Source organism: Penicillium verhagenii (assembly GCF_028828195.1).
Source record: "Penicillium verhagenii strain IBT 33310 chromosome Unknown utg000003l_segment0_segment0, whole genome shotgun sequence".
NCBI classification, from domain to species: Eukaryota; Fungi; Ascomycota; class Eurotiomycetes; order Eurotiales; family Aspergillaceae; genus Penicillium; species Penicillium verhagenii.
This window is the reverse complement of record NW_026643167.1, coordinates 908,806-929,162: the sequence shown is the minus strand read 5'-3', so window position 1 is coordinate 929,162 and position 20,357 is coordinate 908,806. Positions and strand designations below refer to the sequence as shown.

Sequence of the window (20,357 nt, the reverse complement as noted above, 5' to 3'; positions counted from 1 at the left end):
TAAATCAAGTTTGGTACTTCCCAGTCAAAACGTGTTCAAACAGGTCCCCCAACTGTCGATTTGAAATCGAGCCCTTGGCCCTCTCCTCCTTCCAAATCTAAACCTTGCACTGGTTGTAGATGGGTACCTCGTTACAAATAGTAGAAGGGGCTCCGTATGGATCATCGCAAAGCGTATTGCAGACTGTGTTTTCCGGCACGAAGACCAAGAACTGGTAATTTGGCATATTCAGACGGAACTGCTCCTTGATATTCTTGTCCTGCTCCGACGCCTTGTATCCCGCGCGACAGGCGCAGTGGAAGGTCGTGCCAGTGTTGATGCACGAAGTCGTGATATCACAGCTATTCTGGCCAGAGAGCGGGTTGCAAGTGCCGCAGGTAGGAGGAGTGGGGTTTGCGAGGGCAATAGTTGCCGTAAAGAGGATGGCAATGGCTGCGAGATGCATGGTAGGAGTATTGAAGTAGTAGAGGTCACAGAGACGAATTAAGATGTGAATTTGGAAGATTTGAAGATCTGGTTCCAAGGTTTGGCTTGATGGGCGTGATTCTCAAGTTTGGTAGAGGGATCCATCGTGTTTTTATACTATTGTCCTTCTCCCAAGGGTCTCAGCTTTTCTCAATGTGAACCCAAACCCCAACATCCACCCCAGTTCTCGTTCTTGGAAATCTTGGGGCGAAGCAACCGGAATCGACCCATTACGAGGCCTCCTGCCAAGGGGGTCTCACCGTCATTCAGCAGAGGCAAAGCAAGTCAGACATTCACTCTCAATACGGACAAAAGAACCTTGTCTGCAGATTCCCTTTGGCCTGAAAGACTTCAAGTCCCATGCCACCGTGACTAATTCCATAATCTCCACGCATCGGATAGGCCGGGATGTAGAAGCCCAAATCCGGGGTTGGATGCAGAATACGAGATTTGGAACAGGGTCTTCGAGACATCACCAATACTGTTGAAATCGCTGGTTATGTTGTAAATTTAGACTCACTCTAGAACTCAAAAGATGGATCGTGATCGTATTTGGAGTTCAAGAGATGGCGGGGTTCGTTGTCTGACTTCACAGCCTTATTTTGGACCCCTTGTCATTTTTTTTTAAGGTAGAATGCGGGGATGGTGGAACAAAGTTGAATCTCACCGCTTGATGTGCCACGTACTTGGACTGTTTGGTTTTGGAAATGAAAAGTTTGGTGACGGTATTGTTCCTGGTGTATGATGTGTCTTTTGAGACAATTCTTCCAAGGTTGGCCGTGATATTCTTGTGTTGAGCTCCGGTAGTAACCGGGTCAGCATTTGAGAGATCGTGCAGATACAAGTTATCCTGCAGTAGTTGAAGTCAAGAGTACTATCTTTCACCTGGGATATAAGGATAAATGGAATCGAAAGGAATTTTGGAAGTTCTGATCAAGTATAAATCATATTATCCACTCTATCTGCCCAAGAAAGCGAGGAAAAAGAGAGAGAGAGAAAGCAAGAAAGACAAAAGCACAATTTCAAGCGAGCATCAAAAAATCATCAGTGATTCAAATCCTTATCAAGGAATCACATCTCCAATCCATGTTTATAGCTTATCAAAGACCTCAACAGCCGCCCTCGCGGTAGAAGCAGCGCTGGCGGGGTTCTGGCCAGTGACTAGCCGACCATCAACAATATGGTAGTCATCCCAGATACCAGGAGCACGTTCATCTACACCAAGAATGTCAGCAAAAGAGAACCTTGGAAATCCAGCACCTCAAGTCAAATAAGGAAAGACTCACAAGTGGCACCCAATCTCGCCGCAAGTTCCTCCACCATCTCAGACCCAAATCCCCTCAGCTCAGTCATAATCCCCATGGTGATCTCCGCCTCGGTTGTGAATCCGGTAATCTTCTTCCCCTTGATGATGGGTTGCCCGGTCGTATCGACGATATTGGCGAAAATGGCAGGCCCATGGCAAACAGACGCCACAACACCGCCACTGGCCCAGACCTGTTCGGCGATCTTCTGCAGTCCTCGAGCGGTGGGGTAATCGATCAGCGCGGCATGGCCCGCAGAAGCATAAAAGAGACCGTAAACCGATCCGTCGAGATCAGCGGCTTTGGGCATGTTGTCGAGTTTCTGGCGGAATTCGCTGTTCGTGTCCTTCCAGGTCTCTAGGTCTGAGCCATTGAGGAAGTCGGGTTGCTGAGACAGCCAGTCAGGAGTGTAGCTACCTGTCTCGGAGGACAGGTCGACTTCGAAACCGGCGGCTGTGAGGACATTGTAGGGGTGGAGGGCTTCGCTGATGAAGAGACCCGTTGTTTCTTTGCCGTTGAACAGTGCCCCGCTAGCGGAGGTGATGGCAATGAGAGCTTTGCGGGCAGGCATCTTGATTGTTTTGATGGAAAGTGAGAGAAGACTTTGAAAAGTGGATTGTGAAGTTTCCTATAAGATTGTACTTTGCTGATGTTCTTGTTCTGGATTCCAACATTCTGACCGAGGGATAAGCCCCCATTTATACATGCTGAGCGACAAGTGCAGGAGCTGATTCCGTCTAGAGTGCAGAGTCTAGACTCTAGACCAAGTTCGGGATTGCTTGATGACGGATTCTCATTGATTGATAATTGGATGGTACCGGAACTCCTTGACTCCGTGTGCCTGTCATCACGGAGCGGGGTTCAATTCTCCCAAGGAAAAAGATGTCAGCTTGACCGTGGAAAGGGACGTGCTGCGTGCATGCATGAATCGAGGTTTGTCGCATTTGTTCAAGTCTCCCGGAGTCGCGGAGTTCCGGAGATGAGGGGCTAATGCTGCCCAGCATGTACTTCTCAGCCAATCCCACATTGTTAAATGGAATCTGACTCCGAAACTCCGGGGGAATTGGTATACATTTTCAACTATCTCCAAATGGATTTCTCTGATCGGAGACATTCAACATGATTGGGTATATATAAGAATGTTTCCCCCAATGCCTCAATATGGAGCACTCAAAGAATCCCATCCAGTTTCATCTCAGTCATACCCAAACCAGCCAAAATGGGATCAATCGCAACTCAATATACTCCCTCGGAGTCTAAACTCTTCAAACCCTTACAAATAGGCAATTGTCTTCTTCAAAACCGCATTGTTTTCCCTCCTTTGACTCGCCTCCGCAACGATGATGATCACGTTCCATTGCCGCTCATGGAAAAGTACTACGCCGACCGTGGGTCTACCCCCGGCACTTTGGTCATCGCAGAGGCCACGGCCATTTCACACGCCGAAGAGGGCAACTGGAACAACCCTGGCTTGGTCAGCGACCAACAAGTTGAAGGATGGCGCAAGATTATTGATGCGGTCCACGCCAACAAGTCGGTCTTTTTCCAGCAGATCTGGGCTATGGGGAGAGCAGCTCATCCCGATGTGCTGGCAACTCGAGGATTCCCCTATAGATCCAGCAGTGCCGTAGCCATGAAGAACTCCGAAATCACCCCACGCGCTATGACGGAAGCTGAGATTCTGGAGACTATTCAGGGCTTTGTTGACACTTCCAAGCGTGCCGTATTGGCTGGTGCAGACGGAGTTGAGATCCATTCCGCGCATGGCTACTTGCTCGACCAATTTCTCACATCAAGTGTCAACCTACGTACCGATAAATGGGGTGGGTCCATCGAGAATAGATCTCGACTCACGCTTGAGGTTGTCCGAGCTGTTGTCCAGGCTATCGGTGCTGAAAAGGTGGCTATTCGGTTCTCTCCTTACGCTGGGTTTCAAGGGTCCGAAAAGACCGATTATCTGGAGCTTTACACCTATCTCCTCACGGAACTCAAGAAAATGAATGTCAAATTTGCTTACTTGTCTCTCGTTGAGGCGACTGGTGATCCTGGGGCTTTGATTTGGAACGATAAGGCGATTCACCAGGAAAAGTCACTGGACTTTATCCTCGATGAGTGGAACAATCTCTCGCCGGTCATCGTTGCAGGTGGCTATCAACCAGATACAGCTGCTTGGGCAGTGGAGGAGAAGTACAAAAAGTGGGATGTTATGGTCGCTTTTGGTCGCCATTTCATTGCCAATCCTGACTTGGTTTTCAGAGTCAAGGAGGGTCTTCCTTTGACAAAGTACAACCGGGCGACGTTCTATAGTCGCAAAGCATGGGAGGGCTACAATGACTATCCATTTAGCCCGGAGTTTTTAAAGGCGCATCCAAATGCTGTGCATCCAATGATTGAGAAATAGACACATGGTATTTTGGCAAGTTTGCAGAATTGTACATATTGGATTAAATATTTTGACTTGATATAGATACATAGAGCCGTGGCTTCCATTAAACCTAGCGATAATCAGATAATCAGATGATTAGAAATGATTTTCATCCTTCAATTTTATTACCATCCATACCTATGTTTAATATTGAAATACTTGCAGTCTAATTGAAATAAATTCATTATAAACAAGAAAAAAAAAAATGCTGGACAGTCTAGCGGCTAGCCCTACGGCCTTGAAAAGGCTACAGTACTTTGTAATTGGCCGATCGGCCCGCAATCTTACAAATCTCACTTCCGCCATCTGTCTCAACTCTCGAATCTCTCTCACACAAGGGGCAATTGAGCTTATCATCCACAAATTATCAGCAAATTTATTGCGAATGTTGATGCCTTCTCCATGCATGCCTCGATAGCCCGAAAAAGGGACATGGTAGACCCATCCATAAAACCTCTGCGGAGGCAAGTCGGACGCGCTTGCGATGGATGCCGCGCAAGAAGGGCCAAATGTGACAATGAACGCCCGTGTCGAGTCTGTTGTCGGAGAAATGAGCCATGCTTACAGACCGGATCCGATGACCCTCGCACATTACCACAGGCGATGAGGTGAGAGCTCACGTGGTCTTAGATTAGTGGTTGGTATCTAATGATATCCATAGAGAAATAGACAGGTTGAAGAAACATGTCAAGGAAATTGAAAATGAATTGCTCTGGTACAGATCTCAGTACCCATCTGGCTCTATGGCTAGCTCGCTGCAGTCTCACAGTTCACCTGGTCAGAGCTCTTTACCTAGCTCAGAATGGTCGCCCAGTCGCACTACCAATTCACCACCTGACTTAACACCCCAAAAGTCCGATAGAAGTAGCCCATGGGAGGGAATTCAGATCGGCACTGCTCGCTCTCCAAATTCATCATGGTATGGGCCATCATCGCTGTTTTATTTTATCGGGCGCATGAACAGCTACTTGGGCGTGATCCTTCAACAGACCCAAATGAGCAATCAGATGGTTCTTCATGGGTCTGCAAGCACACTATTAAATGGCACGACTGAGAACAACTTGGAAGATGAATTGCATCAAGCTGCTCTTTCTGCAGAGGACCCTTTCACAGCTGGTCAGTTCCTGAGTCCAATCCAAGAAGAATACTTCCTCGACTTTTTTTGGAAATCTTACCACACTTGTCTTTTTCCAATCATCAATGAAGCCGAGTTCATGGACCACTATCGCTCTCTATGGGCAGAGTCTGGGGACAAAAGAAGGCCTGCTGCACTTGTGGATATTGTAATTGCCCTGTGCATGCAGCATGGTGTTTCCCAGCTATCCCCTCAGCAACAAAAGTCCCTCATTGGTGGTGACCCCAGCGTCGCCGGCCGTTGGTACTTCCGACGTTGTCAGCAGCTAGTCACGTACCAGCTTGAGAGTCCTACGATAGCGACCGTCCAGTCTCTCATGCTATGTTCCATATACCTCTGTAACGGATCTTTCCAGAACATGTCAGCGACATGGGCTAGTATGGCTGCGAGGGCGGCTTATGTCGCAGGTCTTCATATAGCCCCTTCCCAAGACCTTCCAGCACCGGAGCGCGAGCTGAGAAAACGTCTGTGGTGGGCTCTCTATGAGCTAGATGCCAAAATTGGCATGAAGTTAGGCCGTCCATTTCTTCTCCACCGCTCACCCACCGAGCCCGGGCTTCCAGATGATCAACCAGAAACGGCGAAGCACTCTGGGTCTCACCTGGCCAATTCGGGCGAAAGCAAAACATGGCTTAGCTTTCATCTCGAAAACTCAAAACTTTTTATTATCGCAAGGGAGATCCACGAGTCATTTTACGCAAGAGATGTGAACCTTCAACAAGGCCAGTCTATCTGGGATGATTTTCAAGCTCTGGAGTCTCATGCCGAGTTCTTGCAGCTTCGTGCAAAGCCTTTAGATAAATGGGTCGACGAGCTACCCAACACACTCAAAACCAGCAGACAAGAAAATGGGATCCCCTTCTCCACCGATGGGACAAGGCTAGATATTGAGCCATTCGCGCCACTATGGCTTCAACGTCAACGTCTAAACCTGGAGCTCATATACCACAATCTCTATATCAACCTTCACCGACCGTTTATTTCCTTCATTTTGGGGCCACCTTCAAGTTTAAAAGAGGATTTGGCCACAAAATGCGCTTTCCATGCCATGGAAATCACCAAAATTTTGCACCAAACGCTATCCTCAACAACAATACTTACCGGGTGGCATGAGGCCTTTCAATGGCAATGGAATGCATCTATGACCCTCGTCGGCTTCATTCTAGCCCACCCACGAAGCACCCAAACGCCCGAAGCCATCAAAGCCGTTGACCTGGCAATAACAGTCTGTGAAATATTTGGAGAACACTTCTCTGTTGCGAACAGTGCGGCTACCATCTTGCGAAACCTTGGCCCCAAAATCAACTTTCTATTGCAGTATCACTCGGAGATGCAAGAGATGCCCAATGATGGACTTGATCGAGGGCTCAAGCCATTGAACAGTAGTACACAGTGGCTTGATAGTCTTATGGCTGAGACTTCGGGATATGACCCTTCGCTGATGGTCCCTATGCAGGACGTGTTTCAGATGGCCTTTTCAATTGAACAATGGAGTGCCTTGGATGATCTTCTACCGGATATGGAAGGGAACCAATGGAATTCTCAGGTTTGGGGGACTTTCTGAGTTACTTTCTACTGTTACTCCTTTGATGATAATGAGATCTAAAATTATAATTGATGTCTAACATTGAATAAATCATATGTAGCACTTGAGAGACTGGCATGCCTACTCGCGGTAATAGATTGTTGAGCACGGCTATGCACGGAGCCCTCAGTTCTGCATGCTGTAATAAACCGTTCTCGTATATACATGAAAATTACTAGGCTTATGAGTAGTATGTACTATACGAGGCTTTCAACCATCGAACTTTAGAAAGATTAGTCTGCACGCTATTCCCACATGCATGCTCCTAGCCCGGGGGAAATCGTCTTTGCCGCATGGTTGTTCTACTTGTAAAATTGTGTGAGCTGTCAAGTGCTACCTAGAGTTCTGATGTTGGCTCGTAGTTTTTGTTGAATGCAGACTTCGAGTGACATGTCATGCTTACTTCCAAGGTTGAATAGCTCGGCTTTCGGCAATATGGTTAGCCTTAATGGATTCTCGGCCGTGACTAGTATGCAGGTCGTTTTCTGCGAGGCGTAAATAACTTTTACCTATACCTACTAGTACGTAGTAGATAGAATCTCGGGATACGAAATAAAAAAAAACTGAGCGATTGCCAGGTGTGTCTTGGCACCTGGCTCGGGTGAAATCTCACTACATATGACCTTTCAAGGGTGGATACGGTGCAGAGTTTCTAGGATTCTTGGCAGGCTATTCTTGCATCTACTCCAAGGTTTCAAATGTTATGATATTTTCCAATCAATCATTCCATTATTCCATCAAAGAGATATGAGTGCCACAGTAAGACAAGTCTTCTATTTGGAATGGTAATTCCACGTCCATGAAACCTCATATATCCAAATGCAGCTCGCACATGACAGTCTAAAGGTTGGCCTGAGCTCCCTCAGGCTCACCAATCAATCGCAAGAAGCTCCCATGCACCTCATCCGTAAGATCACTAGCCTGCATACTGCGGCCTTTTGCCTCGAAGGCCCGCCGCGACGATTCCCTGGTAATACTGCTGCCACCCCACGCAGCTAGAAGCAAAGTTGTGCCGGGAGACATTCGTCTATCGGACTCGAGCTCAGCCTGCACTTCCTCCCTGCTCTGCGCCTCCTTCTCATTATCCTTTTCGCCCGAGTCCCACAACCGATCGTGGTAGGCTGCCCGCCATGCAAGCATAGTACCCAAAGACCCAGTGAGGGTATCTCCTTGTCCACCGCTGCGCTTCAGTCCACCCTTGGTATCATTAATGATACTGGTGACTCCATTGGAGATCACATCGTGAGGACCCTTCTGCAGAATCGTCACTCCTCCCAGTGCATTAGATAGCTGCTCACATGCATCAGATGCTTTGCTCGTTTTATCACCGTCTCCTTCCTTCGCGATGTCAGCCTGACTGGTTGCCTTGATTCCTAGTGCTTTCGCCAGTCGCCCAAACTCGACAACGTTGGGAGTGAGGATGCATTCCTTGTATCCGTTGACAAGGCTGGGGTCCTCAGTCACAATGAGTAGACCATCTGCGTCAAGCACAAATGGGATTGACCGTGAGCGTGCTTCCTTGATAACCTCCGCAACCACTTTTAGCGTAACACCGTCACGGCCAAGGCCGGGTCCGATAACTAGGGCATGAAGGCGGGAGAGCATGCTGATTATTGGACCTGCGAGTGCTGGTGCATCGATGGACTTGGGATCTTTGACCGTATCTGTGCTGGGTAGTAATGGATGTACCATCAGATTTGGCGAGTAGCTCTTGATTACCTGAATGAAGTATCTCAGTAACTGAACAAGTCTATTTGGGTGTAGTTGTCAGGGGCTATACCGGAGCTGCGGAGCGTTCACAGAGAACATGGCTCTACGACGCGTTAGCTATGGCTCATTGGCCTTGTTGAAGCATCCATACCATATCACATCCTGGACCGAGTTAGCTTATCGGACTTCTTTTATTGGCGTCTCCCGGGCATACCTAGTTTTGCTGATGCTATGGCCGAAAAATACGGAGCACCGGTGTAACTTTTTCACGGGTTAATTCAAAGCAGAGACATCACTAAACTGATTGACTGACTCTGCGCAGCCTCCAATGACGGCCACACGACCCAGTTGTCCTAATTGATCATGAGCATCATTACGGAAGGTCGAATAGATGCGGATAACGGCTAGAAATCGATCTGGTGGGGATGGCATACCCTTGTGAAATTTCTCCAGCATCGGCGGTACGATCTTACGCACCTTACTGAAGAGAACCTTTGATGAGGTCGTGACATGATGAACCGGCTCCATGGTAGATATAGTAAAGTCTTGAGATAAAGGAGTCAGACTGTAGCGTAGAGATGAAATGGTCAAAAAAAGGATAAGCTTGCAGGTGATGTCACCGCCAAGTGGGGCTTTGCTCAACATTGACGACAGACTTGGTGTACAACCGAGATTTAGTATTACATTAATACATTAATTCATGGTACGATTACTACTATGAAGACACTTCAAATGTTGGCAGCTACAATCTTAAAAAACCGGGAAAGGGGTTTAATGTTGAGCAAATGAAATGAAATCAGATTGGTATTACTGGTACGCCCGCTATGGATTGTGCTCACAAGACTAGGAAACATTCATCTAGTAACAACACCTCGAAACGCTCAGAATGCACCGCAAAATAATGAAACCCTCCCAGACATAGAAAATATAGATAGTAGCTATAGGTAGTTGTGATCGAAGGGTATAGAAGCCCATGAGAAAGCGTAACGTAGTAAGCTTAGCGCTTGCGGGAAGCAAGTGCAGCAAGTCTCTGCTGACGCTCAAGCTTTTCTTTCTTGGCGGCCATCTCCAGGCGCAGCTCCTTTTCGTCCTCCCTGCGAGCATTCTTCAAGGCACTGCCTTCTTCTTCCTCCACGTCATCAAAGCCAGCCTCCATGTCGGAAGATACGTCAGAATAGTAATCGTTGTAGCCACCATAGTCTCCTTCGTCCTCTTCATCGGTTCCCATGTACTCATTCATGCGGCGTTTGCCATGCTGGCGACGATCATTGTTGCCAGCCTTTCCAGGCAAGCCTGCAGTTCCATGGTAGGCAGGTGGCTCGGGGGTCTGCGTTGGCTTCGCAGTGCCCTTGTAGGACGGACCTTCCGGGGGAGATCGCTTGCGGGCAGGATGTTCGGGAGATCGCTTTCGGCCGTAGTTTCGCACGGGTTCTGGCGTAAACTTCTTACCCTTCGCCTCCATCTTCGCTCGCATCTTGGCTTCCTGCATGCGTTGCTTGAGTTTGTATTGGCCAATGTGCTCGCGGGTATCGGTCTGGTTTCGGATCAAACCAACGTGGGAAGGAGCCTGTTCCTGTCGAGCCTTGGCCTGCGCCATGAGGTCGGCATAAGAACCTTTCGGTGGGGCCTTGGAAGGACCTGAATCAGGTGGAGCAGACTTGGTTGACGCAGACTTGGTGGGAGCCGCAGCTGTCCTCTTGACTCCGACGGTACCATTCTTAGGGGCAACCTTGGATGCAACCGTCTTAACAGGGGTCGATTTGAGCGCAGGTTTTGGAGCCCTGGGTGTTGCCACAGGTCTAGAAACAGGCTTCGTAGATCGAGGCAACTGCTCCTCGGCCTTGCGCTTGGTCCCAGCATTCATTGTCGAAACATGCCCACGGGGGGCCGAAGCTGGCTTGCGATCATCTGGCTTGGGAGATGGAATTTTTGGAGGAGATGGGGGTTGAGAAGTCGGAAGCTCAGTGAGCTTGCCAGTTTGAAGCGAGGTAAGAACCGAGTCAAGGAACTATGTCATATGTTAGATGACGACAGGCAAACAAGAAAAGTAAAAAAGAGAACATTCACGTACACTCATTATGAAAGATTAAATAGCCAAAAGAACGTGTTTTAGTTGGGGGATATTGGCAAGTAGGACGCAAAACAAGAAAAGTTTGTCACCGATATATATTTAGTTCGATCAGGTAAGAAGCTTCATGACTCCGAACGCGAGGCCATAGACATGGGACTCCGCTCGGAGATGGTGAGAAGATGCGCAACGTTTCTGAAAAACGCAGAGTTGAGGGGGGATGAAAGGAGTGTGATAGAAGAGTAGGTAGTCAAGCCACTCGCAGGAACTTGGAGGGCTTTATGGACGGAGAATCGCAGTGATATAGCGGGGGGAAGTTGGCCACGCTTGATTCATCAACTTCAACCTCGCCCGAACGGGATACTCCACGTGATGTTTGCGCCACACTCGCTTAGTCTTTTTTCTGCCGGGCGGTAGCACCGCCACAGAGAGCCGCAACGCACTTTTTCCCACGATTTCCGTGCGCTCGATCTTGATCCTCAACCACCTCCTCTCGAACTCGACGTTGCAGTCTCCGCCCAAATTCGCGGTTAAATCGATTGTTTCTCTTGTTCTAAAACAAGTCAGTCACTTCCTGAAAATACGTTGCAAATTCACATGCAACAGTGCTTTCTCCTCCCTGCATTCGATTTTCAGAGCGAACCAATTTACTGACATACAATTTGGAAATAGTACCATCAAAATGAAGCACATCGCCGCCTACATGCTCCTTGCCCTTGCCGGCAACGAGTCTCCCTCCGTTGCTGACATCAAGGCTGTCCTCTCCTCCGTCGGCATTGACGCTGAGACCGACCGTGTCGAGAAGCTCATTGCTGAGCTCCAGGGCAAGAACCTCCAGGAGGTTAGTGAACACCCTTCCGCTTGAAAACCACTCGACACTTTACTAACAGTAATGCACAGTTGATCGCTGAGGGTTCCGCCAAGCTCGCCTCCGTTCCCTCCGCCGGTGCTGGTGCCGCTGCCCCTGCCGCCGGTGCCTCCGGTGCTGGTGCCGCTGAGGCCGCCCCCGAGGCTGCTGAGGAGGAGAAGGAGGAGTCCGATGATGACATGGGATTCGGACTTTTCGACTAAGTGCATCACACATCACGATGTCAAAAAGAACAACTTGGGGGAACAGATATCTGAGTGGTCTAGTCAGTCCGGGAAGAAATTCCACCGACTGGTTTCTCAAGTGTGCATGGTTCCAGCTGTTCTAACGCAGTAACGAGTTTTCATACATGGGCTGGAAACAGTTCATAGCCAATACAGATTATCTTTCCTCCACACCATTGTTTCATGTGTTGCACGTAAGAAGTAAATCGTAAGAATCAATATAAAGCCATCTATGTACCTCAACGGCTTATTGTCTTTTATGATCACATTCTAACGCGCCCCATATCAAATGCGACTCGTACTATGTAGTAGAATACAGTTTCATTGCGGGGGGCTATCAAAATCTCTAAAAAAGACAAATTAAAAATTAAAAAAAAATGTATTGATATCTGATATTGAAGAACAAGTAAAGATGTAAGGCGTTGCGGGCAAAAAGTAATCAAAATACAGGATCGAGTATTTTGAAGGTACATTCATCCACACGGAACATATGAGCCAAAATGATGTAACTCCTAGTCTCTCATTGGATTAGAAACGGTAAATTACCATTGTAATACAGATTACCCGAAACGGTCTAGTCGCTTAGGGCTTAACCTACCCGTCGCTTAGGCGAGTCCCTGCCCACCTCACCAGTCTCAGGTGTACTAGCGAGATCGTTCCCGCGACACGACGACCCGACAACCCATCTTCCTTCGCTTTTCGAGATACCGTTCGAAAGGCGAGCTCCAAGGAAACAACCGCTAAAATGGCTGACATCGAATACGTAAGTCCTCTTCCATGAACTATGCCCTCTTCATCAAGAATAACGCTAACAAATTGTTTTTAGAACGCCGAGGAGGCTGCCGGTACGTCTGAAATCAACATCATCCCACCCATACCCTTACCCGAAGAAACCGTCAAGCGATGAAGGAATTAAAGCCGAGTGTTTTGGAACGATACGAATGAACGATGAAAACGAGGGGCCGGATTTTCGATATCGCTTGGACGAAGGGATCAAACGACACGCACACAACATATCACACACCATCATCGAGAGCCCAAATCGCTGACAGATATTTCGCCCAACAGAGATCAAGAAGAGAAGACAGTTCCGCAAGTTCTCTTACCGCGGCATTGACCTCGACCAGTACGTTTACCCGTCAAGTTTATCCAACCGCCCACACCACTTGCAGCATGCACCCAATATCATTGAAGGAGGATAATATGGACATTCCCACTCCTTCGCATCGTTGAATCGCTGGGTGCTCGCTGCGAGCAAGGGGGATAGGTTCCGGCGATGAAAATTTTCATTTCACGATTGTCTAACTTGATTCTTTCAGGCTCCTCGACCTCTCTTCCGAGCAGCTCCGCGATGTTGTCCACGCCCGTGCCCGCAGACGTTTCAACCGCGGTCTCAAGCGCAAGCCCATGGGCCTGATCAAGAAGCTCCGCAAGGCTAAGCAGGAGGCTAAGCCCAACGAGAAGCCCGATCTCGTCAAGACCCACCTCCGTGACATGATCGTCGTCCCCGAGATGATTGGCAGCGTCATCGGTATCTACTCCGGCAAGGAGTTCAACCAGGTCGAGATCAAGCCTGAGATGGTTGGCCACTACCTGGCTGAGTTCTCTATCTCTTAGTACGTTTCTCTCTTGTTCCTCGAATTTTCCGGCGACAGTACTAACAACCCTCTAGCAAGCCCGTCAAGCACGGTCGCCCCGGTATCGGTGCCACCCACTCTTCCCGTTTCATTCCCCTGAAGTAAACGATTTCGAACGATTCCCCTTGGAGTGGCGTGTGGTGGAGACGGTGCTGGGATAGCAAAAATGGAAGTCAGCACCCTAATCTGGGTTGCTTTATTCAGCTTGTATTTCCAGTGCGGGCCAGCTGTTTCCAGCTCAATTTAAGATCTTGTCGGCATAAAAAAGTGGAGTGGAACCTCCTTCCGGCTTCCGTCGAGTCTGACGAAGCAAAACAATACTCTCCTTGGCTACAGTCATGTTGCTAAGGAGGGCGAAATTTACGATATGATAACTTTCACTTCTTGTCGCATCGTACCGTAGCCAAAAATCCAGTATACAGTACCTTTCCCAAGGTTCCAACATTCAAATTGAATGTTAGGCTTGGCAATACTGTGCCTTCATTGGAACTCTCCAACTACCTGATCCATCGAATCTAGCCAAGCACTTCCATGTTAAGGTTAATGTGAGCACTTCATGTGAGCCCTGGAGGTCGATCTATTTTCCCGCGACCACGGGTCTGATGTGAATAAACACATGCACATACTGGAAATTGATCCATCTTTGCACATGTGTTCAAAAGATCCAGATGTATTCACATACTGGATACTACTACATAAATTTAATGCTGGTACCAGGTATTATATTTTCAATTGTTGATGTAGGCAGCAAGCAACATTTGAACCTCAAGTGCTTGGAAACAACATACAAAGCAATGTATTTTTTGAAAAGTCAGAGTCTCGAACCTTAACCTCGCAACAATTCAAGGCCAACGTCAGACGTATTAATTGATTGATCATTTTATATGCAAGAACCGTCACAGATGTTTTGTTGATTACTCTATCGAGCTTACAACATTTGAATATTTGAAGCGGCATGACACTGCACATGTGGGTTTAGGTCTCAATGCATTTTAACATATCCACAGATGTACTAACTCGGAGCTTGAGGTACACATCATAAATATTTCAAGATCATTAACATCAATCAAAGGGTGGTACAATATGAATCCACGTACATCATAGTTGTGTACTACATATACCTAGTAGGAATATATTTAATGGATGCGCACAGTATGTATACATGTGCATACAGTAATGATCTGCACACAACGCACCCCATTACCAAAAGTGGTGTCAAATTGAACCCAAAAGAACACATGTGCATATTGCAGCAGACAAGACAACATTGAAAGGTGGCTATTCTGCAGCCAATAATTCCCTTAGAGAGTCCTCTCGAGCTATCAATTACATAGTACTGTGCAATAAAGCTAGTAAATCAATTTTTGGAGTTCCTTAAGTAATAAACCCACAGACCCCACACTAACGGTACCGAGTGGAGGTCCCTTCGGGTATAGACATACTCGAACCTACAAATGGGCCGAGGCAACCCGCCTTGAAATGTACCGAGAGATGCGGAGTGAAAGGCAACTAACTCTTCTCATACACTTTCCAACTTGTTCCTTTTTGAAATTCTTCTTGTGACATATCCCGACATACCTTGGATCACATATCCCTATCCCTCCTTTCACCCCGGATCGCCGCTTGGCTTATATTTCCCCGCAAAATGCCTGTTTCCTCCAATTATCCCCCGATTGACATTCCCGAACTGGACCTCTGGTCGTTTCTCTTTGAGCGGAAGGACCGGCCTTATTCCGATGACAAGAGTAAGATCTCACCCTGCCTTACAACCCCCGTCATGGAAACCCGGGAGCCTTTACGCTGACATCGCGTGATGGAACTTCAGTCATCTACCAGGACGCTGACACCAAACGTCATTACACCTACAAGACCCTCCAAGATGCGGCGTTGGAATTCGGCAAAGGCCTCAAAGCCAATTACAACTGGAAAAAGGGAGACGTTCTTGCCCTTTTTACGCCCAACTCAATCGATACCCCAGTTTTGATGTGGGGAACCCTCTGGGCCGGCGGAGTCGTCTCCCCCGCAAACCCAGCCTACACCGCCGATGAACTAGCCTTCCAACTCAAAAACTCCGGCGCAAAGGTCCTCGCGACTCAGCCTGCTGTTCTGTCAGTTGCCAAGGAAGCCGCGAAAAAGGTCGGCATTAGTGAAGACCATATTATTTTGGTCGGTGACCAGCGCGATCCCGAGGCTCGGACTAAGCACTTTACCTCTGTCCTGAACATTTCTCGTGCGACTCGGTATCGCAGGCAGAAGATTGCACCCAACGATGTCGCTTTTTTGGTTTACTCTTCTGGTACCACAGGTGTACCTAAGGGTGTGATGCTATCGCATAGGAACATTATCGCCAATGTTTTACAACAGGCTAAGGCTGAAGGTAACAATTTGAGCTGGAGCGGTGGCCCGGATGGGAAGGGAGACCGGATTTTGGCCTTTTTGCCATTTTATCACATTTACGGTATGGGCCAACTATGAGATGAAATCTTCTTTGGACCTAATTGAGCTAACATGTATTTTTTTTTTCTTTTAGGATTGACCTGCCTTATCACACAAGCTTTGTACAAGGGGTATCACCTTCTTGTCATGGCGAAATTTGATATTGAGAGCTGGTGCGCCCATGTTCAGAACTACCGGGTCACGTTCAGCTACATCGTACCTCCAGTAGTGTTGCTTCTCGGTAAGCACCCGGTGGTTGACAAGTACGACCTTTCCAGTCTGCGCATGATGAACTCCGGCGCAGCACCACTTACGCAAGAGCTGGTGGAGAATGTGTATGCGCGCATCAAGGTTGGCATCAAACAAGGATATGGACTAAGTGAGACCAGTCCTACCACGCACACGCAGCGATGGGAGGATTGGCGGGATCAAATCGGCTCTGTGGGCCACTTGATGCCTGGCATGGAGGCTAAGTACATGACCATGCCCGAGGATGACTCTGTTTCCACCGAGGTAACCGTCGGCGAAGTCGGTGAACTGTACTTGCGTGGTCCAAATGTCTTTCTAGGCTACCATAACAACCCGGCTGCGACTCAGGAGTGTCTGTCTGCCGATGGTTGGTTCCGAACCGGTGATGTGGGCTATCAGGATGCCAATGGTAATTTCTTCATCACGGATCGGGTAAAGGAGCTTATCAAGTACAAGGGTTTCCAAGTTCCTCCCGCCGAGTTGGAAGGAATTCTGGTGGATTCTGACGCAATTGATGATGTTGCGGTGATAGGGCTTGAGAGCGAGGCGCATGGTTCGGAGGTGCCAATGGCTTGTGTGGTTCGCAGTGCGAAGAGCAAGTCCTCTGGAATGAGCGAGAAGGATGAAGCAGCGAAGATTGTTAAGTGGTTGGATGGCAAGGTTGCCCCTCACAAACGACTTCGTGGTGGTGTGCGGTTCGTGGATCAGATCCCCAAGAATCCTAGCGGGAAGATTCTACGCCGAATGCTCAAGCAGCAATTCAAGGATGATTTGAAGGGCCCCAAAGCCAAGCTATAAGCTTTATAAGCACTTCCAAGGTTATAAAGATCAATATACAAGACAATATACAGGCAACATGCGAGTCAAATTATTGTGGATTTCATCTCTCCATTTTCATATATCTCCAAAGATTGAACCCTGGGTTCATAGAAAGACGTAGTAAGTATCATAAATAGTGGATAGTATGTGTAGTATGAATACTAAGAATCAATAACTAACTGCTTGGGAACACGCGAGTCTATGTACAGTGACGCCAAGTCAGCTGCACCTAACTTGCCATTAACCACCAGTACTACTGCCTACTAGTAGTAACTCAAGGGAAAAATCTCTTAACCATCCCATCAACATCCTCCCCAACAACAGCATCAACCTTTTCATTCGCAACCCTCTCAACAGCCTCCTCAACGTCAACACTCCCGTTCACAAGATCAAACCAACCCTCAACATCAGCCCGCGCAAGCAACTGATCCGCCACAATAGCCACGTCTTCTCTCGTCACGCTACCCCTCGCCTCGCCCGTGATTCCAAGCTCCACCTTCCTAGTCGCAGCATCATCCTTTAGCACACCAGGTCGCAGGTTAATCGCCTGGAAGGGTCCACGCGAAGAATCCTGCTTCCGCTTCGCGGCTAGCGCCGTCATGTACTCGTCGGCTTCGAGCTTGGCTGCGGCATAGGTGGGTAACCGCTCGGTTTTACCGACCATAATGCTTGCCCAGGCGTCATCGGACATCCAGGTTGGTTGTAGGCGTCGACTGCCAATCCAGGAGACCATTAGAAATTTGGAGACACTGGGATAGGCAAATGAAGCGCCTATGAAGTGCTTGGCTGCTTCTTGGTCAATGGCTATTGTGCTGGCTGGGCCGCCTTTGCCGCCGGCACCTTTTAAAGTAGATTGTTAGTAGAGTTTTTTTTTCTTCTTCAACTGTCATTGTTTTGTGTTTCTGCATTTGAGGTGATCAAGGTCGGGCTTTACAATCATGCATTATATTATTTGTTGCATTTATACAGGAGATTGTTTCCGACCCACGGAATTCGTGAATAGTGGGGGTGTGGTGAGGGGCAACTTTTGAACGTACCGGCCGACCAGACTACATAGTCTGGTTTGGTAACGTCTAAGATTTTCTGGGCATCGGTGGCGCTTTTCACATCTTCCAGGCTGGAGATCAAGACATTAAGCTTGCCTTTGCGGCCCTTTCCGAGCTCCAGGATCTCGCTTTCGTGGTCGGGATTGCGCACCACGCTAGTAACATTCCAGGCGCGGTTGAGGAGGAGTGGGGTTAGGTACAGGGCGACTTTGCCGTGGCCACCGAGGAGAAGAACTTGCATTTTTTTTAGATCGATTGGGGTTCAATGTGAATAATTTTGGAATGGAGGTTGTTGTAAGAGAAGGGTAGAGCAGGCCAATGGCTTTTGTCTTGCAGAAGCTCCTGCGGGGGGAGCTTTAGGTATTCAGCTATGACGTTATGGAGTAACAAAGATCTGGCGTGGATTTATAATCGACAGTTGAATATTAGTTAATAGTTGACTAGTAGTATATGGACCCTTTGACCGACCAGTTGACCAAGAACAACCACTGTTTACGATGTACTTCTAAACCCAACATTGATCGATCTATACTTAGCAGGATGCACCGGATGGCACATTCTCGCACTCTTCACTGGCCGATCCACCAGTGATACTAACGCCAGACCAAGTCCAGTCTGAACAGGCCCCATCAGCACACAAAATATAGACTTCAGTCGCATCACTCTCAACAGTACCAGTGATCTTCTCCACTGTCAAGTCGGTAATGGGAACGCCATCGGTAGGGGTACCAGTCGGGTCACCGTTCTCGTAGTCCTGCTCGAATACAATTCCGTAATCAGTGATGCCGGAGAGCTGAATGTTCGAGAAAGTAACACCAGAGACAGAGCCGGTAGTTCCAGAGTTGGTCTTGATACGGATTCCGTTCTCCGAGTCCTTCACAGTTGAGTCTGAGATGGTCACATTCTTAACGGTGTTATCGTCTCGTCCGCCAACGGAGCCAATGGACAGTCCGTGGCCGCCGGAGCAGGTGCCTCCGGTGAAGACGATGTTCTATATTAGAAAGTGTGTTAGTTTGGTCAAATATGACGGATTTTTTTTTTGCCGCATTGAATTGGTCGTTCTTACCGTGCCGGAGTTGACTGCCAGACAATCATCCTGGTTCATCACAACAGCATTACGAATGGTCACCCCATTGCTCTCGCCAACATCGAAAGTATCGGTGTTGTGACCACCGTTTGCGTCACCATCTGAGTCGTCAATCGTTATCTGGTTAAGAACCAGATTATTGGACTCGATGCTGAAGGCCTGGACGGGTGTGTTCTTCACATTCAGACCGGTGATGGTTGAGTCATCCAGGTCATGAGCATAGAAGAACTTGGGCTTCGTCTTGCCACCATTGGTGCCCTCGCCATCCCACCAGCGCTCTCCACCGCCATTGATGGTGTGGTTGGAGGTACCGGCAACAATGATGTTGGATCCCGAGATCTCGATCAGAGGCCCGTCCCATTCCTCGTATCCGAAGGTAGTCTCGCCGTTGAAGATGACCTATCAGTAGTGGAAATGGAGTTAGAAGATGAATAATAGCTGGAATGTTGCTTTTTCTAAGTGACCGGTACTACTTACCTTGGTACCAGACGCCAGGTCTGTTAGGTCAAGTGTCTCACCGGCAGGCACTTCAATGTTATCCAGTACAATAGTGGTGCAAGACTTCTTGCTCGCACTCGCACTGGCAGCTGAGGTAAAAGTGCAAGAAGTGGCTCTCTTCATTTGGGATACGCGAGAGGGGGCCGGGGCAGCAAGTGTCACGGTGGCGCCCAGGGCCAGGATGGATATCAATGAGGAACGCATGTTGTACAGAATATTCCGTCCACTCGACAGACGATATAAAGAATGTGGGGATCGAGAGTCCAGCTCTATTGAAATGAAGAGAAAAATGGAAAGTTAAAGGAAAGGCACAGTTAAAAGAGAATGATAGTGTGGGAAAAAGAAAAAGAAAAAGAAATCAATAAAGGCGCCATCTCAGTATATATGGACATTCCGAGATTACATACTACTATTTAAAGTCTCTACAAATATGAAACGATGGACAAAAGAAGATCGTCATATCCATTTGAAACTCTGGAATTCGTATCTTACTCCATCCTCGGGCAACAAAATCTACATGTATACTCCGTCAACTCATCTAACCGAAGTGACAGAAACCCCACATTGCATGTGTCTATCATAACCGTGTGAAGACTGGGTTGCTCCGTATACGGCAATGACCTGGGCCGATCTTCAGAGATGGTTTCAGGGGATAAATCCTTAGCACAAAAGAGGCCACGTCCGACCCGTCTTTTTTCTTTCTCCCTCAAGATTTCGGGGGATGTTCGGTAAAATTTAGGGTCTCGGGATGAGCGGTTTCACCATCAGACCATTCAAATGTTTTGATCCAATGGAGTTTAT

General features: G+C 48.1%; 12 protein-coding genes across 12 annotated transcripts; 5 read left to right on the top strand and 7 right to left on the bottom strand.

Moving 5' to 3' along the window:
• Nucleotides 1–97: 97 nt before the first annotated feature.
• Nucleotides 98–445, bottom strand: N7466_001745 (putative adhesin; the record flags this gene model as incomplete). Its single annotated transcript, XM_057161143.1, has 1 exon — nt 98–445. The coding sequence occupies one exon, from the start codon at nt 443–445 to the stop codon at nt 98–100; it is 348 nt and encodes a 115-aa protein (XP_057024428.1).
• A 1,110-nt stretch (nt 446–1,555) lies between these two features.
• On the bottom strand, nt 1,556–2,340 carry N7466_001744 (uncharacterized protein; the record flags this gene model as incomplete). Its single annotated transcript, XM_057161142.1, has 2 exons — nt 1,556–1,680; nt 1,752–2,340. The coding sequence occupies 2 exons, from the start codon at nt 2,338–2,340 to the stop codon at nt 1,556–1,558; spliced, it is 714 nt and encodes a 237-aa protein (XP_057024427.1).
• Nucleotides 2,341–2,988: 648 nt separating this feature from the next.
• On the top strand, nt 2,989–4,170 carry N7466_001743 (alkene reductase; the record flags this gene model as incomplete). The annotated part of the gene is made up of 1 exon (XM_057161141.1): nt 2,989–4,170. The coding sequence occupies one exon, from the start codon at nt 2,989–2,991 to the stop codon at nt 4,168–4,170; it is 1,182 nt and encodes a 393-aa protein (XP_057024426.1).
• A 767-nt stretch (nt 4,171–4,937) lies between these two features.
• On the top strand, nt 4,938–6,893 carry N7466_001742 (fungal specific transcription factor domain-containing protein; the record flags this gene model as incomplete). The annotated part of the gene is made up of 1 exon (XM_057161140.1): nt 4,938–6,893. One exon carries the CDS (start codon nt 4,938–4,940, stop codon nt 6,891–6,893), a length of 1,956 nt encoding a protein of 651 aa, XP_057024425.1.
• An 861-nt stretch (nt 6,894–7,754) lies between these two features.
• On the bottom strand, nt 7,755–9,152 carry N7466_001741 (ATP-dependent (S)-NAD(P)H-hydrate dehydratase; the record flags this gene model as incomplete). Its single annotated transcript, XM_057161139.1, has 5 exons — nt 7,755–8,633; nt 8,695–8,727; nt 8,776–8,786; nt 8,839–8,885; nt 8,938–9,152. 5 exons carry the CDS (start codon nt 9,150–9,152, stop codon nt 7,755–7,757), a joined length of 1,185 nt encoding a protein of 394 aa, XP_057024424.1.
• A 469-nt stretch (nt 9,153–9,621) lies between these two features.
• N7466_001740 (uncharacterized protein) lies at nt 9,622–10,701 on the bottom strand (the record flags this gene model as incomplete). Its single annotated transcript, XM_057161138.1, has 2 exons — nt 9,622–10,632; nt 10,696–10,701. 2 exons carry the CDS (start codon nt 10,699–10,701, stop codon nt 9,622–9,624), a joined length of 1,017 nt encoding a protein of 338 aa, XP_057024423.1.
• Nucleotides 10,702–11,374: 673 nt separating this feature from the next.
• On the top strand, nt 11,375–11,763 carry aspf8 (ribosomal protein P2; the record flags this gene model as incomplete). The annotated part of the gene is made up of 2 exons (XM_057161137.1): nt 11,375–11,533; nt 11,593–11,763. The coding sequence occupies 2 exons, from the start codon at nt 11,375–11,377 to the stop codon at nt 11,761–11,763; spliced, it is 330 nt and encodes a 109-aa protein (XP_057024422.1).
• Nucleotides 11,764–12,529: 766 nt separating this feature from the next.
• Nucleotides 12,530–13,526, top strand: N7466_001738 (40S ribosomal protein uS19; the record flags this gene model as incomplete). The annotated part of the gene is made up of 5 exons (XM_057161136.1): nt 12,530–12,547; nt 12,611–12,629; nt 12,853–12,910; nt 13,104–13,400; nt 13,457–13,526. 5 exons carry the CDS (start codon nt 12,530–12,532, stop codon nt 13,524–13,526), a joined length of 462 nt encoding a protein of 153 aa, XP_057024421.1.
• Nucleotides 13,527–15,066: 1,540 nt separating this feature from the next.
• On the top strand, nt 15,067–16,904 carry N7466_001737 (acyl--CoA ligase; the record flags this gene model as incomplete). Its single annotated transcript, XM_057161135.1, has 3 exons — nt 15,067–15,166; nt 15,247–15,879; nt 15,952–16,904. The coding sequence occupies 3 exons, from the start codon at nt 15,067–15,069 to the stop codon at nt 16,902–16,904; spliced, it is 1,686 nt and encodes a 561-aa protein (XP_057024420.1).
• A 295-nt stretch (nt 16,905–17,199) lies between these two features.
• Nucleotides 17,200–18,212, bottom strand: N7466_001736 (uncharacterized protein; the record flags this gene model as incomplete). The annotated part of the gene is made up of 2 exons (XM_057161134.1): nt 17,200–17,765; nt 17,963–18,212. 2 exons carry the CDS (start codon nt 18,210–18,212, stop codon nt 17,200–17,202), a joined length of 816 nt encoding a protein of 271 aa, XP_057024419.1.
• Nucleotides 18,213–18,217: 5 nt separating this feature from the next.
• Nucleotides 18,218–18,489, bottom strand: N7466_001735 (uncharacterized protein; the record flags this gene model as incomplete). Its single annotated transcript, XM_057161133.1, has 2 exons — nt 18,218–18,365; nt 18,428–18,489. The coding sequence occupies 2 exons, from the start codon at nt 18,487–18,489 to the stop codon at nt 18,218–18,220; spliced, it is 210 nt and encodes a 69-aa protein (XP_057024418.1).
• A 14-nt stretch (nt 18,490–18,503) lies between these two features.
• On the bottom strand, nt 18,504–19,760 carry N7466_001734 (glycoside hydrolase family 28 protein; the record flags this gene model as incomplete). The annotated part of the gene is made up of 3 exons (XM_057161132.1): nt 18,504–18,962; nt 19,038–19,457; nt 19,536–19,760. The coding sequence occupies 3 exons, from the start codon at nt 19,758–19,760 to the stop codon at nt 18,504–18,506; spliced, it is 1,104 nt and encodes a 367-aa protein (XP_057024417.1).
• Between the last annotated feature and the right edge of the window lie 597 nt (nt 19,761–20,357).